This window comes from Solanum stenotomum, chromosome 8 (assembly GCF_019186545.1).
Source record: "Solanum stenotomum isolate F172 chromosome 8, ASM1918654v1, whole genome shotgun sequence".
NCBI classification, from domain to species: Eukaryota; Viridiplantae; Streptophyta; class Magnoliopsida; order Solanales; family Solanaceae; genus Solanum; species Solanum stenotomum.
The window spans coordinates 6,983,914-7,004,185 of record NC_064289.1 but is presented as its reverse complement, the minus strand read 5'-3'; the positions used below and the strand labels follow the sequence as shown (position 1 = coordinate 7,004,185).

The 20,272-nt window shown below is 33.7% G+C and overlaps 3 protein-coding genes across 3 annotated transcripts; 1 reads left to right on the top strand and 2 right to left on the bottom strand.

The window, feature by feature from the left end:
* Positions 1-454: 454 nt before the first annotated feature.
* On the top strand, positions 455-3,894 carry LOC125873336 (uncharacterized). Its single transcript, XM_049554249.1, has 3 exons — positions 455-675; positions 818-884; positions 2,727-3,894. Exons 1-3 carry the CDS (start codon positions 598-600, stop codon positions 3,644-3,646), a joined length of 1,065 nt encoding a protein of 354 aa, XP_049410206.1. The 5' UTR covers positions 455-597; the 3' UTR covers positions 3,647-3,894.
* A 1,272-nt stretch (positions 3,895-5,166) lies between these two features.
* LOC125873331 (protein EDS1-like) lies at positions 5,167-8,456 on the bottom strand. Its single transcript, XM_049554244.1, has 3 exons — positions 7,783-8,456; positions 6,276-7,073; positions 5,167-6,184 (listed from the first exon to the last, which is right to left on the bottom strand). Exons 1-3 carry the CDS (start codon positions 8,104-8,106, stop codon positions 5,483-5,485), a joined length of 1,824 nt encoding a protein of 607 aa, XP_049410201.1. The 5' UTR covers positions 8,107-8,456; the 3' UTR covers positions 5,167-5,482.
* A 528-nt stretch (positions 8,457-8,984) lies between these two features.
* Positions 8,985-14,227, bottom strand: LOC125873333 (aminoaldehyde dehydrogenase 2-like). The gene is made up of 15 exons (XM_049554246.1): positions 13,939-14,227; positions 13,664-13,797; positions 12,768-12,848; positions 12,532-12,680; positions 12,071-12,163; positions 11,855-11,978; positions 11,696-11,761; positions 11,521-11,590; positions 11,330-11,406; positions 10,454-10,567; positions 10,170-10,247; positions 9,921-10,072; positions 9,659-9,719; positions 9,452-9,558; positions 8,985-9,287 (listed from the first exon to the last, which is right to left on the bottom strand). The coding sequence occupies exons 1-15, from the start codon at positions 14,054-14,056 to the stop codon at positions 9,197-9,199; spliced, it is 1,515 nt and encodes a 504-aa protein (XP_049410203.1). The 5' UTR covers positions 14,057-14,227; the 3' UTR covers positions 8,985-9,196.
* Positions 14,228-20,272: the final 6,045 nt, after the last annotated feature.

The following is a 20,272-nucleotide window of genomic DNA, read 5'->3' as shown; positions in this document are numbered from 1 at the left end:
TTTTGTTGGCAAGGGATTTCGAACTTGAGACCTCCAACATGGAAGTCCCAAGACCGTGAAAAGTAATTTACATATTTAGAAACTACATAAAAATACTATAAGTCACACAAATTATAAATTTAAAAACATGAATAAATCGCGATCAAAAATTTTCTTGTTTGATTTTTAAAATCTGAATAATGTCATACAAACTAGGACGGACAGGATAATTTTTTTTTATTGAATGTCCTTTTTGAGATTATGTACATTTCAACAATAATAACATATTCAATATAATCTCATTAATAAAATATGGTTAAGATATGATATTTATGAGGAATTAAAAGACTAGTTTCGATAAAATCTTGTTCCGAGACTTTAACAAAACAGGGTTGCGGTATAGATTTGGTAACAACCAAGGGCAATTTCGGTACACTAATTTTTATATATAGGAAAGAACTTTTCTAATATTGAAAAAGCCAAGCGTTACACAAAGCAAATTTCCGTTATCTTCTCTCTCTAAACCTATCCACCTAAATTCTTCAGATATATTTTTCTGATCAATTTTTAGGGTTTTTCCCAAATTTTTGATTTACCGATTCCACTCAGCTAACAATAATGGTTTCCGATTCAATTGTCAATGTTTCAATCCCTGTTGCTTCCTCTAATCCCAGAGATTTTGGCAAGAAAAAAAGGGTAACAATTTGTTCAATTTGTTAAATTTGTTGTTTTTTTTGTTCTATTTACTTTTACATGTTGATAAAATTTAAGCTTTTATGGATATTTTTTCCCTAATTTGATTGTGCTATGTATTTCTGATATTTGCTGTGAATTTCAGGTTAATCGGGCGGCTAAGTTGAAGCAGTGCAAGCTTGATGCTCGACGTGAACAGTGGCTCTCACAAGGTTGTTAAAGTTTCTCCTTTTTTAGCATATCTTTCATGTATTTTAGTATTTAGTAATCTGCCCTTTTTGGTTGGGCTAAAATTCATTTCTTTGGAATTTGGACTTGAATATATACAATTACCAAGTTTTTTTAATAAATATTTTGTCATATTAGTTCTAGTCAGGGGTATTTCACACCCATTGAGTTAAAATTTTGGCTGAAGTCATATGCCAACACTTGGGGCAAAGTTTCACTTAGACAGTTTAAACAGCTGAAGTAGGGTTTGCCTTTGCTATTTTGATAATTTTTGCATCTGCTTATAAAAATCTCAGGCGTGTGTGCAAAAACGTTTCTTATGTGGATTAAATGATTAATTGGTCATTTAAGTTACTGTAACTGTCTAGATCATGTTATACAAACGCCACACCCAAAATAAATAAATAAAGAGAAAGAAAATGACACATAGCAAAGAGACCAATGAATCAATGACATGTGGCCTTTTTGCCCAAATCTACGAGGTAAGAAATCCTAATTTTACGGAGAACATATGGCTTCTTCTAACCTATATATGCCATACCAATTGTTGTGATTCTAAAGTCATAACAATTCTACAAGAACAAGAACAAAAAAATTTCCCCAGTTCTTGGCCTATATATACATGTTGTATTCATCTATCTCATTGTGACGCCTTGCATATATTATGATTTAGAGTATGACTGTTGAAAAATTTGATGTCCATAGTAAAATAGTGTCAGTGGGTGGAGAATTACTCCAACCTGTTAAAGTTAATTGGTTTGTGTTGCTTGAATGGAGACATCCGGAAAAGACGTGTCTGGAAAGTTCCTTTTTTTATCATGTAAAAATAGATTTCACACTAGACAAAATAGTCATTTAAGTATCTTTTTATATTTAGGACTTTTAACTAAAATTTTGAATATTAAAATAGTCCCAAATTAAAGTGAAAACATGATTATTAAGCAGACCTCCCAACCCCATCCAAATTGTCTTCTCCACGGCCAAACCCCTCCTTTTTCATTGTCTTTTCCGCCACCTCCCCACCCATTTGATTGTCTTCTTCGCCGCCCTCTGCATCCTCCCATTTCTTCGTCCTCCACAAAAAGCAAGAAAGTTCACCACAAACACCACTCGTCCATTGCTCCAATGGAAGAGCAGAACTCAATGTTTCAATATTTGCCAGCAATAGATCTTAAAAAAATATGTCAATTTTCTGCATGTTTATTACTCCATTACACAGAAAACGCTGCAATAACATATCCAAGATAAGCATCATGATTTTTATTACATGGAATGGTGGTAGATGGATTTGCTGGAACAATTTTTAGAAGCTCCTTGACTTTTTAATAAGTAGATTGGATGTCCACGACAAAATAAAGCTAATCACTATTTCACAAATCCTAGAATAAATTTGAGTCGGAAAATTTGACCTCCATTAAAGGAGTTTAAGCTTGGGGAAATGGTGGGAGGTAGTGACTGGAAAAATGGGGAGGAAGAAGAGGAAAATAGAATAAAATTTGCCAAATAAACCCCTTAAATGCGCTACAAATGAGTGTATTTAACTCATTATGCCATGCCAGCAACAAGTGTCTTATTGATACAAAATTCAGGTATTGTTAGTGTGTAGTAGGTACACAGTCTACTTGAGGTGTCTAAGTGAAACTTCATGTCAACTTTAGTTGTTTGCATATGACTACAGCCTAAAATCTTTGAAGGGAAAAAAAGTATGTGCATTTGGTGTTTGAATTAATCAATCTCAAGATTGGTACTTTTCTGTGTTTCTGTGATTAGTTATGTTGCTTTCCTATATTTATGTGCCTAATTCTTGGTGGTTGGGGCTTGTGTAGGGAAGAATAAAGGCTCCAAGCAGGAACTTAATGGTGGGGGTGGGGCTTGTGAGCAGGGGATGCAGGTTACTAATGAAAAGGGCCAATTGATGGAGAAGTTAGCTATAAAGCCGAGAGGAGAAGCAGAGGAAAATGGGGGTTACACGAACACCTACAGTGATTTTGATTCACCTTCTAATAGCCCCACCAGCCACACTAGTAGTGTGTTGGAAGGAAATTATTCTGGGACCAATTTCACTGGTGGCAGCAGCAGTAGCAGCAGTAGTAGCAGTGGTGGTTTTAGTAGTAGTGGTGGGTGTTGCTCAGTAAGTATGAGTGAGGAAGATAACGAAGGGGACGATGACTGCTTGGATGATTGGGAAGCTGTTGCTGATGCTTTAGCTGCCACTGATAAGGAGCAGGAGCAGCATAACTCTAGCTTGGATTCAGCTCCAGAGGTGCATATGAGTTTTCAACAAGAAGTTTCTGACGGGAAGGTACCAGCGATGGATACATCACAGCAGAATCCCAAGGGCAGAGGAACTATACCTGGATTTCCTGTCAGTTTTCAGGCATGGAGGCCCGATGATGAATTCCGTCCCCAAAGTCTTCCAAATTTGTCAAAACAGTATACTTTCCCTATGAATTCGGGGCGGCATTACCGGGGAGGCTCTGTCTGGGGCTGTAAAAGTGCAGCAATACCGACATCATGTCCTATATGCTGTGAGGATTTGGATTTTACAGATACAAGTTTTCACCCTTGTCCTTGCGGGTTTAGGCTTTGTCTCTTTTGTCACAAGAAGATTCTTGAGGAGGATGGGCGTTGTCCAGCTTGCAGGAAGCAGTATAAACATGACACGGTTGGGGGAGAGACAACCAAAGATGCAGGCGGCCTGATGTTTCAAGTGGCTCGTTCCTGTAGCATGATCTCAAGGTCGTAGGAAGATTCTGTTTTTCTATAAATGTGTATGTTGTGTCCTCTTTCTCTGTGTGGCTTGACTTTGTCTTTGTTAGACTCCAATTTTTCTTAGCTAGATGTTGATATAGGATCGAGATATTCTGAAAGCACAGGGGAACTGTTAAAGTTCTCTTATAATTTTTCTCATTATAGATATGATGCTTGTGCTGATGTAGAAGGCTCCTTATGTGAATAGATAAGGTGGATAAAGGTTAGATAGATTGAATTTGATGGTATAAATGTCCTCGTCTCTTTGAGCACGTCGTCACCTCCTATAAGATTACCATGAATAAAAATGAGAGAACAATGGGGCATCAATCTTTGCGTGAATATCTTTCTTTTTGAATATTTTTGCGGCTCTTCATCTTGACTGTTTGCTATGAATCTGATAAAATACACAGCATATATATACATATATATATATATACACCTCAAACTTAGCTGTTAACTGGTCTATTGCTCTCACTTTTCTCTTCAATTCAGTTTGGAATCGAACCACAAAATGCATCCTTACCACACTGTGGGCTTTTAGTTCGGCAGATATGTACTGATAAGTTTACTGCCACCAGATATGTATCAATGCTCTGCCTCAAGGTAATAAAGAAGTGAATTTTGAGGATAGATATTTAGATTCGCTTGCGAAATGCTTAGTTCTTGCGCTTTGGGAGTCACTTTTAAAGTGTAGGGATTTATGAAGTGAAGTAGTCTTGTTGAGATTAGACTGTTCAGCTGTATATTTGACGTTCTTATTTTTTGTTATCTTTGTTGTATTCCCTAACAGTTCTATATTCAAATTGTGCACTCATTGTGTGCTCACTGGACATGTGGATTAGATCATTCTTGGGGGTGTTCATTTGGAAGTATCTCGAAAAATGTTCTATACCTTGAGCTTCTCATAAGCTGGTAAAAATATCAAGTCCTTCAATATGGTTAGTTTTGTTGAAAGCTAACATTTACGTGTAGACTTTTTCTAAGCTTTATATAGTCTACTTACTGGATCTTGACAAGATTATGTTAGTGTGACAATTGATATTTGGAGAGCAATTATGTGGTGTTGCTTCCTTTTTCCTGGTACAAGTTGATTCCTTTTCCATGGAACAGAAGACTTTGTGCTACAGCTAATCTTCTCCTTGCTGTTCTTGTTGTTCAATTCCTTTAGAGCCTCTGGTTTGTTTCAGGGATAAACACATGAGATTTTTGCATGGTTCCCATGGCTGATAGATCAAGTTTGGTTCTGTATGATTTATTATACATTATTATGATGTTCACGAGTTTCGTAAGGTTATCTTTTCCAAATTTTTGTATGAACTTGGCTGTCAGTGAGTCCCAAGTATGGCTTAGATAGAGGAAAGAAAATCTCATACAAGGCGAAGGTGCATTTGAAACCTTCTGCTGTCACTATGCTGCCTAGGTATCTTCCTATTAGAAGTTGTAAAATTGAAGTTTTGCTAGCTTCGTTACTTTAAGGTTCTTAAAACATAAACAAGTGGTAAATTCTCGGTGTACATGGAAAAATTGTGAGTTTGTTGTATCCCAACCTTAAATACTTGAATGTTGCTATTCTTGCTACTAATCTACCATACAAGTAAAGCAGTTCTCAGGAAAGTTGAAACATCATCAATTATCTGAGCTACATACGTCTGGTTACTCTCATTGAAGTAATGTGGAGCTGCTAGTCTATCTTTCTATTATTATTATCTTAAGCAAATACCATCTAGCTGCTCTTATTAGGGGCATTGGAATATACGTGGTGGAATGTTATAGGTGTCTGTAAGTTGGCTTGGATACCATCTTATTCAAGATATTAAGGCGCAAGGCGCTAAGGAGTTATTTTCCTTGATACCCAAGATGTCTGTTTGTGCTGAGGAGGGAGTGTTTTCCACCATTTGGTATAGGTAGATTCAGGGAAGAAAACATCATCGCCAAGAAGGCCTCTCTGGATCCAGCCATTTGCAGCTGTTTCTAAACTCAGAACCCTGTCTTGCTCTTGTGCAAATAGCTTGTTTCTTAGTTCCTCCACTTCGGCCCAGAAACAAGACTCGGAACGTGCACCAGCTTGCACTTTATCAAAATGCTCTAACCATCTCTGTGTGAACCGATAACGCTTAGGCCTAGCCCTGTTCAAGTAAGGTCCAGTATCTTCATTCTTCAAGTGCCTGTAATAGTTTGCAATATCCAAGGGCTCAACTTGCCTGCGAAACTGTGTCCCTAGTTCTATCCAGTCTCTTCGTCCCTCGAAGCTATCTGGGAGCTCATACCTTTTCAACATTTCAATGATCTCATCCCATATACCTGCTAGCTCAAGCCTTTTCACATTAGCATTGAAGTCATCATCAGTGTTTTGAATCTTGAATGCATCATAATACCCAACTTTACGGATATCACACTTGGTCTGGTACTCCTGTATCTTGCTTAATGCGTCCCTGATGCTTCTCTTATTTTGTTCAATCTTTTCCTCGTTCTTCTTCTTCTGCTTCTCCCACTCTCCTGCTGCACGAAGACACAGCCTTGCTCTTGTGCTCTGAGATTTAGATAACGTGAAAACGCCTATTAGCTTGAGCAAGATAGACAATTCTGTTGAAAATGAAAAATTAACCATATCTATTGCTTACCAGGCCAAGGTCATTCAGTGCTGAATTCATACTTGCAACTTCATCACTTGGATCAACATTTGAAGATAAAGGAATATCAGTAAGATTGTTGAGATGAATGACATCTTGCATCTCTAAGCTATCTTGCATTTCGTTTGTATACAACAGGTGATCGTTTAAGCTTCTAGCAACAACTACTGCAGTTTCTGCTTCGGAACTCAATTGAGAGGAATAGAACAGTAACTGCAGAACAGCATCAGGGTTCTCAACGACAACCAGTTTCCTATTCCCAGTGCAGAAGATGTAAGTTCCAAAGGGTCTATAAGGGCTGAGTTGAACAATGTTGGAAACAGTTTCCAACAGCAAGTTTGTGCATCCCTTCAGATTACATGCAGCATAGCTTGCAACAGAGGATGCATTCCTCATTACAGTCATAAAGAAATTCAATGCATTACTTGATCGTGCAACAGCATCGCGCTGATTATACTGGGACTTTGGATTGATGAAGGGAGAGATTGCTTGAAGCAATTCTTGAATTGATGAAAGAGGAGCAAGCATCATCCTGGGGACAATGTCGTACTTCATGACAAAATGTATGAAGTAACGAGCCCAGTTTTCGCGCCTGAGGGCATGAGACCATATCTTGTTGCCAACAAGAGGGGATCCAAAAGTCATACAGTATGGATGGACTAACATGTCACCATTTGGTCTTGTGCGGCAACATTCCAGACACCAGAGAGCTGCCAGAATAGCTATAGCTCCACCGGACGAGTGCCCTGCAAACACTACCTGTCTTCCTTCTAACATTGCATTCTCCACCTAAAACCAACACAACTCCATGGATCAACATTCACTTTCCAAATCAAAGATGAAGGCATGAATATTAATTTCCATTAACCTAGTCTACAGAGTCATTAGCCTGAAAGAATCTATGATAGGAATCAGTACTCTATTTAGACTTGGAACATATTACTGACATGATAAACTAATACTAAACTAATACTCCCTTCCTTGCAATTTAAGTGTCTTACTTTCTTTTTTTGGTTTGTTCCGAAAAGAGTGTATCTTTTATATCTTGTAAGTTTTCCAATCCCAACACTCTACAAGGAGTTTAAGACCAAAAGATTTATAGGACTACACATATCTTTAGTTTAAGACGACAAGATTTAAAAGTCTCCTTTATTTCTTTAACTCTGTGTCTAGTCAAACTAAGACACTAAAATTAGGACGGAGGGAATACATAAAAGCCACGAAAGGGAATCAAGTTGATCAAACTGAACTATCAGGAATAGAACTTCCAATGCTCTTGAAAAAATTTGAATCAAAAAGAAAAATTCTGTGTCTAAAGACTCGCACAGAATTTGATTCTTTAACTGGTGTACACTCAAGTTGTAAAAAACATTTATCTATAGGTTATACTAATATTAAACACTACAGTTTTTTCGTGTCAAGTCAAAATCAAGACAAACAAATTGAAACAAAAGGAGTTTTAAGAAAGAACAAGATGATTGAACCCCAGTATGTATACCTCCTTTTTAAGTGAAGATTTGTCCAGTATGTCTTGAAATCTTCTAGCAAATGCTTCATTGACCTTAGCTACCTCTTCAGTGCCAACACTTCTCAAAGATGGAAACAGAGTGGTGTTAATCTGTGTCTCTCCAAAAGAAGTGTTACTGTACCAACCATCAAAAGACAAAGTTCCAGCAAAAGCAAAAACAACATCAGTAGACCGATTTATTTTCTTGTAAATATAAGGTATCCCAGGTGATAAATTGTGAGCTTCCATGGCTAAGTTACAAGCTTTCTTGATTAGCTCTTCTCTGACTTCAATTCCTTCTCCAATTTTCACCATTTTTGCTTCTTAGCTGCTTAAAGATTGCAACTTTACTGTTTAGTTTTCAAAAATCTTTGAAGAAAGATTGAGGATGGAGAGATGGAATGAAGGTAAAGGGGAAATGGGTATTTAAGCTTTTGGTGATTGGATGAAATGTAGAGGAAATGAGTCATTGACTTTTGAAGTCTTTGTATTGCTTTGCTTGACTCTTGCCTGGGGAAATTGTATAGGAAGATAAATGGGAGTATCTATCAAGGAAATTTCCTACTAATTGTTCTGCAAAATGGTTATTGTACGGACTCTTTAAAAATAATAATATTAATTTTATAGACATGATTATTTTTGAAGGATTTGATATGCATTCGCTTTTCATTCGTCGTAAATTCCCTTTTACGTCTTTCATAAGAGCATGAGGGATGGGCTCTCTACTAACACTTTTCATATATTTGTCGACATTTTTGAAAAGTCATTTAAAATGAAATAGTATATTTTACTTTTATTTTTTGTTCTAGTTTGTTTCAAAAAAATATATCATATTTCTATTTTACTTTTAATAATAGTACTTTAATATAAGATAATATGATATGTTTAAGAATATAGGTATTTTTATTTTGTTATGCACGTATTTAATTTAAGATAACAAAATTAAAAGAATCTTTTTCTTTATATTCTAATTTTTATGCACATTACACATCAAATGCGACCGACGCATGGAAAGTGAAAAGGGGGGAGTATATTGGTGCTATTATATTCTTTCTTTTGATTATTTTGAAAAGTGGGTACGCACTGAAGGACAACTTGGTAGTTGGTACTTTCTTTGTTTTTTCTTTAAATTTTTTTATAAGAAATAAAGGTTGGGAAGTAACTCGTTTTGAAGAAAAATAAAATTTTGGGTATGACAAACAAAATATCCCGTGTTCACACTGGATCCAAAGAAGGGCCTAACCCGAGATACAAATAGAATAGAAAAGCTACTTTGATATTGTCTCTATTCGATTAAGGTTTATTAAAACTATTTATTGATTAACGAGCAAATCAAACAATTCTAATAGACTAGAGTTTAGTTTTGCACATTATTAAAACTGCTTTATGGACAAACTCTCTTTCACTAGTTCCTTGAAGGTGACTTGTAAAAAGCCCATGGTTCAGCAGAAGTATACTCTGTCACCTGCTTAATGTTAAAGAAACTTTCAAGACCCCTGCATCAATGCACAAACGATTATCACTTATCAGTCCGATCAGATCAGATCAGATCAGAGGTCTCAAGTTCGTGCATTGAAAAATGAAACTTTTTTTTTGGTAAAGAACATTTTTCACTTTATTAGTTCTTATACAATGTGAGTTCAGATTAGTGAGTGCTTACCATTCCCCTAGATCACGTCCAAAACCACTACGCTTTTTACCACCCCATGGAAGCTGATTAAAGGTTGGCTGTGAACAGTTAATCCAGATGATCCCTGTCTGAAATGCCTGCAAATTAAATTCCAGTTAATTAACAACAGGTCAATCGCCTTCTGATATTGATTTATAAAGGAATTGCTTGTAGCAAATGTGAAATACTAGCTCCCACCTTTGTAAACCTCTCACACCTTTTAACATCTTTTGACATAACAGCAGCAGCCAAACCATACCTATGAAAAAAGGAGGAAAAAATCAACAACAAACAACTAAAGTTTGCTCTATTTTCTGTTGGCATATAAATATACTCCTAGAAAACAGTGGATCCAAAGAAAACATACTAAAATGACTAAAACTTAGTTCCAACTAACTAAAAAGGTAAAAATGGAAGAACAAAAAAACATGGTTAACATCAGTCTGATTAGGCAACTCACTTGGTGTCATTTGCTAGTTCAATGGCTTCCTCTTCAGTTTTGAATGTTTTGACACAAAGAACAGGTCCGAATACTTCCTCTTTCCAGATTTCCATTGAGGTATTAACATCAGTAATAATAGTTGGCTGAACATAATATCCTTTCTTCAAATGCTGCAATTCAATTGTGATGACTTCCGTTGTTTTACAAAAGATTGACAAACAAATTAAAGCATCTGCAGGCTTTTGCTAAAAAGGATTTTTTTTTTACCTGAGGCCGTTCGCCACCATAAAGAATGGTTGCACCTTCACTTTTGGCATTTGAGATAAACTTCAATACCTTCTCATACTGCACGTTAACAAAAATTAGTACATATATATTGTCTACAAATTGTGTGACCACTCCATCTACAAGATCCGCTAGAAAATAACAAACCAAAAGCAGTGTCGTCTAATGAGTTACTGTGTCAACTCAGTATTAAACATCTACGTTTTGTTTATGAAGCACTTTATAGTTAGAGAACCACATATCCTATTTTACATGCGATTTCTTACTTGTCCAGCACTGACGACAGGACCAAGCTTGCAGTCTTCTTCCAAAGGATCGGAGATTTTGATGTTTTTGGTCCACTTAAGCAGCCTGTCCAAAAATGCAGAAGCAATGCTTTCCTGGAATATTCAGAATTTGATTTTAAGAAAAGTATCAACATGGCAGATAACAGAAAGGAAAATACCACAAAAGAATACATCAAAAAGACCGGGAAATGCTACAGTTTTTGTAAGTTAGAACTAATGTAATCAGCATTCACGTCTGGCCTTGATATGCTATGTATAGTAAAACATCTACTAGATCATATTTTTCTTGGGAAGGCCACATCCCATCTCATATACTCATATTTGCTACACCTTTTTACTATTTACTGAATTCTAGTTTGTAATTTGATAGTACTCTCCATGCAATTTCTAACTTTATAAAGTTTTTTTCATTAGATAAATCAATTGATACCCAATTTTTTAAAAAAAATTGCACCCTAGCAATCCACATCAGCTCACGTTTAGGAAATAAATTTATCTTTCCCACCCTGAACAATCTTTTTGTTCATATGAAAACAAAGTAAATGAACTGGAGTCCCAAATTTTTCCAAGAAATAGGCATGTAAGACAGTGTCACACAATTTGAATCACTGAGTGGCAATTTTGGTGATCTTCTCTCAGGCATAACCCTCTCTCACAAAGTGCTAAAGAGTTGAACTTCACATTCCTATTACACTGCCAAGCATGATATGACTTGACGAACATACACACACACAGAGGTGTTCCGAGAGGTACTTCCTAGATAATTTGTAAATAGTGCCAATCCAGGACCGAGTTAACCAAAGGAAAACACTGTGACTAAATATGTGGACCTCATCCACATTTAACACTTGTTACCTGTACTATAAGCCGTGATGTTGCACTACAAACTTGACCAGTATTCGCAAAGATACCAAAAAGAGTCCACTCAGCAGCTGCATTAGACAACCAAGAACATAGGATCAAGAACCAAGATTATATTCCTAAACAAAAGGGTGAAGTTAACTTCTTAACCAAATGGTCGTGTGTACAATTTAAAAAGAACAAACCTATATCAAGGTTATCGATGTCGTCAAACACAACTATTGGACTTTTTCCACCAAGCTCAAGACTAACTGGCTGCAAATGAAACATAAGGGCTTAGCAATAATTAATCCACCCTCACGCCAGCAAGTTTTTTGCCAGTTAGAACCTAAAAGATTACTTATTTACGACAAAGCGTACTTTAACAAGTTGAGCTGCAGCAGTCATGATCTTAGATCCTGTAGGTCCACTTCCTGTAAATGAAATCTGTCACCAAAAATTTTAAAAATCATTTCAACATATTTTATGTGAGATTCGATAAATATACAAAAGACAAACTCGAAAAGGAAACAGGCAAACCTTGTCCACATGAGGATGAGATGCCAAAGGACCACCAGCTTCAGGCCCCAATCCTGTTAAAATGTTAAGGGCACCAGAAGGAAGACCAATCTCTCTACAGATCTCACCCAACTCCAAACAGGTACTACAATTGAATGTCAGAGTCATTTAATTAAAGAAGCAAATGATGCGGATCAAGGATATAGATAATGAAGATGATGTGCTATAAGGACTCACATTGATGCTAGTTCAGACGGCTTAAGTATTGCTGCACAACCAGCAGCCAGAGCAGGGGCAACTTTCCATATGGCCATTAACAATGGATAATTCCTTCATTATGAAAACAAAATGATCATTGACTTGGAAAAGTATACTTGAATGTCATTCTCATTGTTCATTTATTAGGATTATGGTCCAACTTTTCCAATGAAATATATTGTTGAACTAGGAGACAACTAGGTTAACTGAATATTCTTCATTTTCGCCATATTTCAACATTTTAAGAACTAACCAAACCACCTCAGATAAAGTGTAATGACTTACTTTTAGCTTGTCAATGACACGAAAACAACCAGTGGATATATAAATGTACAGAAAACATTAGTTAAATGCAGAAGTTCCACCACAAACATCTGCCTGATCAATATGTGGTTTGTAAAACTAAAAAAACTGTAATAACTCTGAGAAATGGCACCTACCATGGAGTTATCAATCCCACAACACCAAGAGGTTCTCTAAGAACATAAGTTTTAAATGAATCCGAATTAAGATTGACAGGAGTCTTCCTTCTCGAATCCAAAGCTTCAGCGAGGTCTGCATAGTACTCAAAACATCCTGCGACATCGTCCTGAAATATAAGACAGCACATAGAATAAATTTGTGTACATCAAGTTGAAGCAAACTATATATTTATCTCATTTATGCAAGAAAGTACCATATCTGCAGCAGACTCAAACAATGTTTTTCCACTATCAAGGGATTCAAGTGTTGCAAGTACGGATTTCTTCTCCAGTACCTATGAAAAAAATAATCTAAATCAGTTAGCAAATGAACATTTAAAGAAAAGCAGAATAGTCAATTAGTCCTGAAGAATGTCCCAATATCTTGCCAACACCATGCTTCATATACAGCAGCTCACTAGTATCCAAGAACATAATCTACTTGAGTGGAAATTTCCTGTTTTTCTCAAAGTAGTAAGGTAGATGCCCCTAAAATGACTCCTCCGTGACATCTACAGCTGCACAGTTTTTCAGGCATCTATAGTGGATAAAATTTGTGCTTAGGACAATCTAAAACAGCTTGGAGGAATCACAAATGTAATATTACATATACACTAAACCTATTACTATGCTTTAATCTCAAATCAAATCATTTACGTTCAGTTTGCTCCAGTTGGAGACTTGTTTCACTCCAATACTCAATAGTTTATCTATAGAAAAGAAAATTGAGTTTTATGTACGTAGTAGACCTGGCATTCTCAGAGCTAGCTATCCTTCAATGGAGAAAGATTTAATTATCTGTCGACACACTAGCAGTACTTAGAGGCAATCAACTAGCTTTTACGCCTAAAAGTTTCACTACACCTGAGTTCAATCCTTCAAGAACAGAAGCAACCGCGATCTCGCTGTAACTCAGAGAATACAGTTTCTGAATCCTGTATAATTTGAGCTCACACTGTTCCGAACTCATACATAATTACGAAATCAGCATTGAAATATCTCTGTTTCTGGACTAGTAACTGCCTTCATCCAGATTCCAGGGTTCTAATAAAATTCCTGAAAAAATCATGAATATGTAAAATTAAGATGTCAATGCAGAACAGTACACAACCTTAGCAGCAATAGCACGGAGATATTTTGCGCGTTGTGCCCCTGTTGTAGAACCCCAGTCATCCCGAGCAATCGCTTTCCGTGCTGCTTCCACAGCTATATCCACATCTTCCGCGGTCGCCGCCGGAATATCCCCTGAAAATCCAATTTAAACATAATCTCTCATCGGAACAAAAGTATTTTCACGTGCTTCACCAACATTCAACAGAAAAAAAAGGCACGATCAAATTACAATTTGAGGAAAAAATAGCGTATGCTAATCATCTAGGGATGTACCGATGATTTCTTCAGTAGCCGGATTGATTATCGGAATCCGGTTCTTCTTGACCGGTTCTCTCCATTCTCCGCCGATGTACAGCTGTCGACGTGGGATTGGTACATTACGATTTGCCATAACTCGATGCAATCACTTCAAAGTTTAATACTGTTACGTAGAGAAAACTGATCTACGTTACCGCAAAAAGATGGCGCAGGGAGTAATTAGATCAGTGATTTTTGTTCTTATAAAAGCCACTATATAAAGAAATGAGCATACAAAGAAAGTGAAAAGGATTTAACATCTACAATTTTAACCTATATATAGGGTAATTTTACTTTGAAAGAGGTTCTGATGAAAATGTTTCACGACCTAATATTTGTGTGATTATGAAATTTTTTCATTAAAAGTAAAATGTTGATTTAAATTCAAATGTAGAAATGCATAATTGTTTTCGAAATAAATTAATTAAGGAAATAATATTACTATTTTTGGAGAGAAATCCTCAAATGAATGAAAGAGGAAAAAAGAAAAGATAGCTCCAAAGTGGAAATTGTGCTTCATTGGGTAATGTATGATTAGTAACATCACTTATCCATCATTTTCATGTGTTAGTGTGGGTCAGAGTCCACATTGATTGAGATAATGGACTGGTGTTATATATTTGGATTGAGTTAGGCTCATATGTTATATTTTTATATGTTATTAAAGTTGGGTTTATTCATGTTTGAGCTTCCGATCTATGCTCCAGTTGGACATGGTCAATTCTTCTCCTCTCATGAGTTAGCTTTTAGAGTAGGATTAGATTCAAACGTCATATCTTTACATTATGATGAGGACATAAGTGCAATACAAATATTGATAGGGACCAGACTGATGTTTCTGTAACTTCTCAACGGATGTTTCAGTTAGTTACAACTTACAATGTACAATCGGAAAAGCCTGGCGCACATCGTGGTCAAGAAGCTCGCTTTGCTATTGCACGGAGAAAGGCACAAAATAATGTTAGTATATTTCGCTTTAGACTAAACTGGTCTCTTATCTTTCACATAGGTTCAAAACAATTCATTATCTTTAGGTGGAACACTGATAATCCATATTCTTTGACAAAGTGGTATTCTTTTAGTGACCACGACCCAAACTTTTGCTATAACTATTTATAAAATTAAAATAGAATTCATCTATTAAAAATGATTTTTTTTATTTTCACGAGACAATATTAATGTCTTAACGTCTGTATGCCTTCTATTTTTTTTCAAACTCCACTTATGAAATTTCATTAAATATTGTAATTGCGTTTAAGAAGTGAAAGTGGACCTTTTCTTTGAATATCCCAAGGTGCACATGCTCATTTAAGTCGTGATCTTTCATTTTCTTATGATCAGATTGGGGTGGTGGGGCTATTGTTGATGAGTGGTCAGTAATAATGCTTAGACCATCTTCAACTCACCTCTATTTTATTCTCTATTCTCTATATTTGGAGAGTAAAATAGAGAATGGTACTTCAATCCACCTTCAAATCACTCTCGATTCTTCAAATTTAGAGAGTTGAATAATTTGGAGAACTATTATTCACACTTTCCATTTCACTTTTTCAATATTTTATTATTTCCATTACTTTCTAATTAACATATTATTTTACATATAATTTCATTAATTAAATATCTAATATTCATAATTCTTTTTAAATATAATATAATATTTTTAAAATATATATCATTTAATATATACTATTTTTATTTCATATTAATAGTATTTTTAAATTTTTTCTAATTTTCATCAATAATAAAAAAAATTATTATTAATTTTCATTATAAAAAATACACAAAATTAAAATGGTAAGATAAAAAATTTAATTTAAATACAAGATAAAATACAATACATAACATAATAATTTAAATACAAGATAAAATACAATACATAACATAATAATTAATCGCGATGAAACAATAATCATGTCGAAAAGATGTTAAATGTGCATTTGAAGTTTTGCAATTATTGCAGGACCGTCACGCTTTTTGAGAAATGAAGTGCTACATGATATAATGACTATATGTATTATACTGCACAACATGATAATTGAGGATGAACGTGATCTTAATGCACCAATTCAAGGTGCATTGAGGCTCCAACTCCCACGACATAAATGGTGATAGATGAAAACCTTCGATTTGAACAATTTTTAGCTAGACATAAAAAAATTAAGGACAAAAATGCTCATTTTAAACTTTGTGATGCATTAATAGAACATTTATGGGAGCAACGTAATAATTTCGAAAATTGAGTGTATATGTAATGTTTATGTAATTGTATTTCACTTTTATTTGAATTTGTCCATTAATTTATATATTATATAATTTTTTCTTGCAATTTATGGTATTTAAAAATTTAGAATAAAATATAATTTTATATTAAATAAAAAAATTGAAAAATAAAATTTTGTATCTCATGAGAATTATATAAAGTAATTATTGAAAAAAGGAAACAAATAATTTATATTATGAAATAAGAAAATAAGAATGAAATAGAAATAATAATATAATATTGAGGAGAGAGAAAAATTTTTTATTTTAGAGAGTAAAATAAAGAATTAGATTGGAGTTGGTTGTCTGAAAAAAATAGAGAACTCTATATTTTGAGAGTAAAATAGAGTGTAGGGTTGAAGATGCCCTTAGACTGCTTGATATTTCTTTTGTTACGTCAAAACTAAGGCAATCCTAAATGCTTACGTTAACTTAATAATTAACATGATAATACATACTATAATTGAGCAATAGATTTATGTATAAACGATAAATATTATATTTTTATTAAATTAATATAAATATCGAATATAAATAAATTATAACGCGAAAGATGTTGATAGTAAAGAGATTTAAGGCAATGGGGGGACCCTAACCAGATAAGATGACAATGAAGTACTCATCACTTTTTGACATTTCAGTTTCTTTTTTCTTGTTTTTTGGTTTGTTGACAGTAACATAAAGATATGCTTCTCAGTTCACACTTAAATCTGTAGCACCCCTTTTTAGCGCACGCCAAAGGGTTTTTCAATATAAGTGACGTTATTGATTAGGGATTATTATTTTTTCAGAATCGTCACTTGGAATTAAATTATGGTGTTTCAAGTCACCTTTTTGTTTAATCTCTAATCAAAAGGAAATGACTCTTTATATGATCTGCGAACTAGAAATTCGGGTAAGGAATTTTGTTGACCGAGGGGAAGGTATTAGGCATCCCTCGAGTCTCGTGGTTCTAGCACGATCGCTTTTATTGACTTATACTTAAAAATATTTTTTGGATGTATTATTTCAAGCCATGACTTGTTCGTGTTTTTATTTTAGTTGAACTTTTATTTGGTCTCGATCTAGATACGTAACCGCATTCTTGGTCTTGACATTTAGAGACATAACTGTCTTCTTTGCATCACACTTAATAATCTTATTTATATATATATAAGTCTCTACTTTAAATTAATAAAAGTCAATTGTATTATTGGACAAGGTGCATCATCGCATTCTTGAGTTTATTTATAATGTTTCAAAAAAGATGTGTAACCACATTCTTAATTAAAACAAATATTTTTAACGTGTCTAATGTTCGGTCTAACATTAAAAGAAAATATTTATTCCTTCTAAACAAAGTAAAATACTAAACTTCTAGAATAAAATTTTGGATCATTTTCATATCTTTTTTAGCTTTTTACTATTCTTAAAGTTGATGTCAAAATTAAGCGTACACTTTCTAATCTAACAAAACAATACCGTATTGTAAAAAATAAACCTCATTTTTTGTTTGATAAAATAAAAACAACAACAATTTATTTACTCATTTTAGCCTAACAATTCCTACTTTATCATTATTATCTAAATCAAGACAAGAACAATGTCATGACAGTTCATTTTTTAGAGATCACAACTAATGAATAAAAATAAAAACATAAAAATAANTTCAGCAACCACTATTTTTGTTTTTTTAAATGAGCAAATTTTACATATAGCAAACATAAAAATCATATGTGTATGTTATAGCTATAGTTTGCACAATTGCGCTCCATAACAAATTTTATGTTTGCTGTGGAGCTTTTGATTTGCATAATTCGCTACAAACATCCAATTTTATACAAATTATTCAGTTTTGTATAAATTCATTTATACATTGTAATTTGTATAATAAGATCTGCATGTGTATAATTATAAGTGTATAGGACGAAAATATATGTATTTGTATATACACTTTTCTCTCGCTTTATACAAACACAAACGCATTTTATACATTTTATTCCGAAATGTATAAAATGACTAATTGTATACCGAAAATGGCTAATTGTATATCGAATCAGATAACAAAAAAAGGAGATGTTTGTTGCGAATTACAATTAAAATAAACTATGACTATAACACTTAATTTGAAATAATAGTTTGCTAGTTTATACAATATTTCCTTTTAAAATTGATTTGGCCACATGGGCCTTTTTATTTATTTAAGCAGCAAAGTCTATAAACAAAAGTAATTTGAGCGGTCCAAATTGACCAATCAAAATCCAAAAAATTGAATGTCATTTTGACACTGCCATATATAAGCAATCAAGTAATCTGTTTTATATCTCGTGTTGCTACTTAAAAAATCTTGTCTGCTATGTTCTTCCAACATCAATAATGATTGTTGTGTTTTTAATTCATTCGAGTGAATCCTTAGTGTACCAAATTTTTGTTTGTCCAGAATCTTCTTAGTTCTTAGTATGTGTGAGAAGATCTAATACTGAACAAGTTTTCATGCTTAAACGCAAATAAGTCTACGAAACAATTATCTTTTTGTTACACATATTGTAGTTGCACCTCACATAATTGAGCAAATTCTTTTATATCTTCCACTAAAATCTCTAAATTTCATGGAATTTTTCAGATTCCATATAATATCTTAACCATTATTAATGAGTTAGTTTTAATGTGGATTCTATTGAGGTTCATGACAGTGCAGTAATAAAGGGATTCTCTGATGATCATTACTTCAGCCTCACTAGACTGATTCCCATCCACTGGCACAACAATTTTTGTAAAAGTTTCACAAAGTGCCATTTTTCTTATATTTTATGTTAGTTTTTAATTTTGTCCTTGATAATAAATATTTTTTTTTGTAAAGAATAAATGTATTTTTGTATCATATTATCTTACAATTCGGTATGATGTTAGTTTTTTTAAAAAAATTAGATCCATTAGGCATGAATTTAATTGTTAAATAACAAAAAAATCAACTCAATAGAAAAACAAAAATTAAGAACAAACTTATTCACAAGAAAAGCATGTAATTTTATGTCATTTTCCATCATGCTATTTCAAGTTATATTTAAAAATCATTCAAAATATTTAACTATAGTCCATATTGACAAACTTTAAATAAAAGTGTCATGCTTTCCTCTTCCTTAATTAATGTTAAGGACATGAGTGTGTGTATATTTTTACTATATAAAGCATGATGACGACCGGACGATCAATGGCAATTCCGAAAATCTAATATGATTGAAGGGCAGAATAGTAATTATTTCTTAGCTATTAGAATGGATTTCTAGAAGGACATGGACCTTTCTTTTCCATTCCTAATCAGCAAGAGTCTCTTTTTTTCTTTGACCCAAAAATAAATTTAAAAGATCTTTTCAATTTTCATTTTTTTCAGAAGTAATACGAGGTATGACTTTTCTTTCATCAATTTTCATTTTCAATAGTAATACAAGATATGTTTTTTCTTTCAAATTTCTCAAATGCTTTCTTGTTCTTTCACATTAAGGTTGTTGTTCAAGACCATATGAACATGTCCCTCAATTTGAATATCACACTGTAGTTATAATCAATATCCATAAAAATGTCTACATCAATTCACCCAATTTATATTTTGTAGGAAATAATAAATGGACAAACATTTTCATAATTTTGGAGGAAAAAATATAGTTAGAGATCGAGGGATAGAAATATAAGAGAAAGAAGGAATTGTTTGGAGTTGCAGGGAAAGTGAGTGGGCTTGTTTCATTAAAAAATCTCATCTACACTAATCCACATAATTTTTTTTACCTTGTTAACCATTTGTTTCAAAAATCTAACCTTACATTCATGTTTCATCAAAAAAGTAAAATTAGATGAAGAAACAACAACAATAGGAGGGTGCATGTTTGAAAAAAAGAAGAAGATGAAGAAGCAGAATAGATGGATATCCAAGAGGACTAGATCTAGAAAAATCTTTAAGGGTATATTTGTTATTTACAAAATATTTTTTAATTTAATTTTTGTTATAATTATACTTGTCCCCAAATTCTTTCCGTGGCAAAAATATCAAATATAAATGCCAAACTATCTTTCTCTA

Coding starts and splice junctions, on each gene's coding strand:
- LOC125873336 (XM_049554249.1), top strand. CDS start 598: ATGGTTTCCGATTCAATTGTCAATGTTTCAATCCCTGTTGCTTCCTCT. Junction 676..817: donor ATTTTGGCAAGAAAAAAAGG/GTAACAATTTGT, acceptor TGTGAATTTCAG/GTTAATCGGGCGGCTAAGTT. Junction 885..2,726: donor TGAACAGTGGCTCTCACAAG/GTTGTTAAAGTT, acceptor GGGCTTGTGTAG/GGAAGAATAAAGGCTCCAAG.
- LOC125873331 (XM_049554244.1), bottom strand. CDS start 8,106: ATGGTGAAAATTGGAGAAGGAATTGAAGTCAGAGAAGAGCTAATCAAG. Junction 7,074..7,782: donor AATCTTCACTTAAAAAGGAG/GTATACATACTG, acceptor TGTTGGTTTTAG/GTGGAGAATGCAATGTTAGA. Junction 6,185..6,275: donor CACTGAATGACCTTGGCCTG/GTAAGCAATAGA, acceptor TCTAAATCTCAG/AGCACAAGAGCAAGGCTGTG.
- LOC125873333 (XM_049554246.1), bottom strand. CDS start 14,056: ATGGCAAATCGTAATGTACCAATCCCACGTCGACAGCTGTACATCGGC. Junction 12,681..12,767: donor TTGAGTCTGCTGCAGATATG/GTACTTTCTTGC, acceptor CTTATATTTCAG/GACGATGTCGCAGGATGTTT. Junction 11,979..12,070: donor CCGTCTGAACTAGCATCAAT/GTGAGTCCTTAT, acceptor ATTCAATTGTAG/TACCTGTTTGGAGTTGGGTG.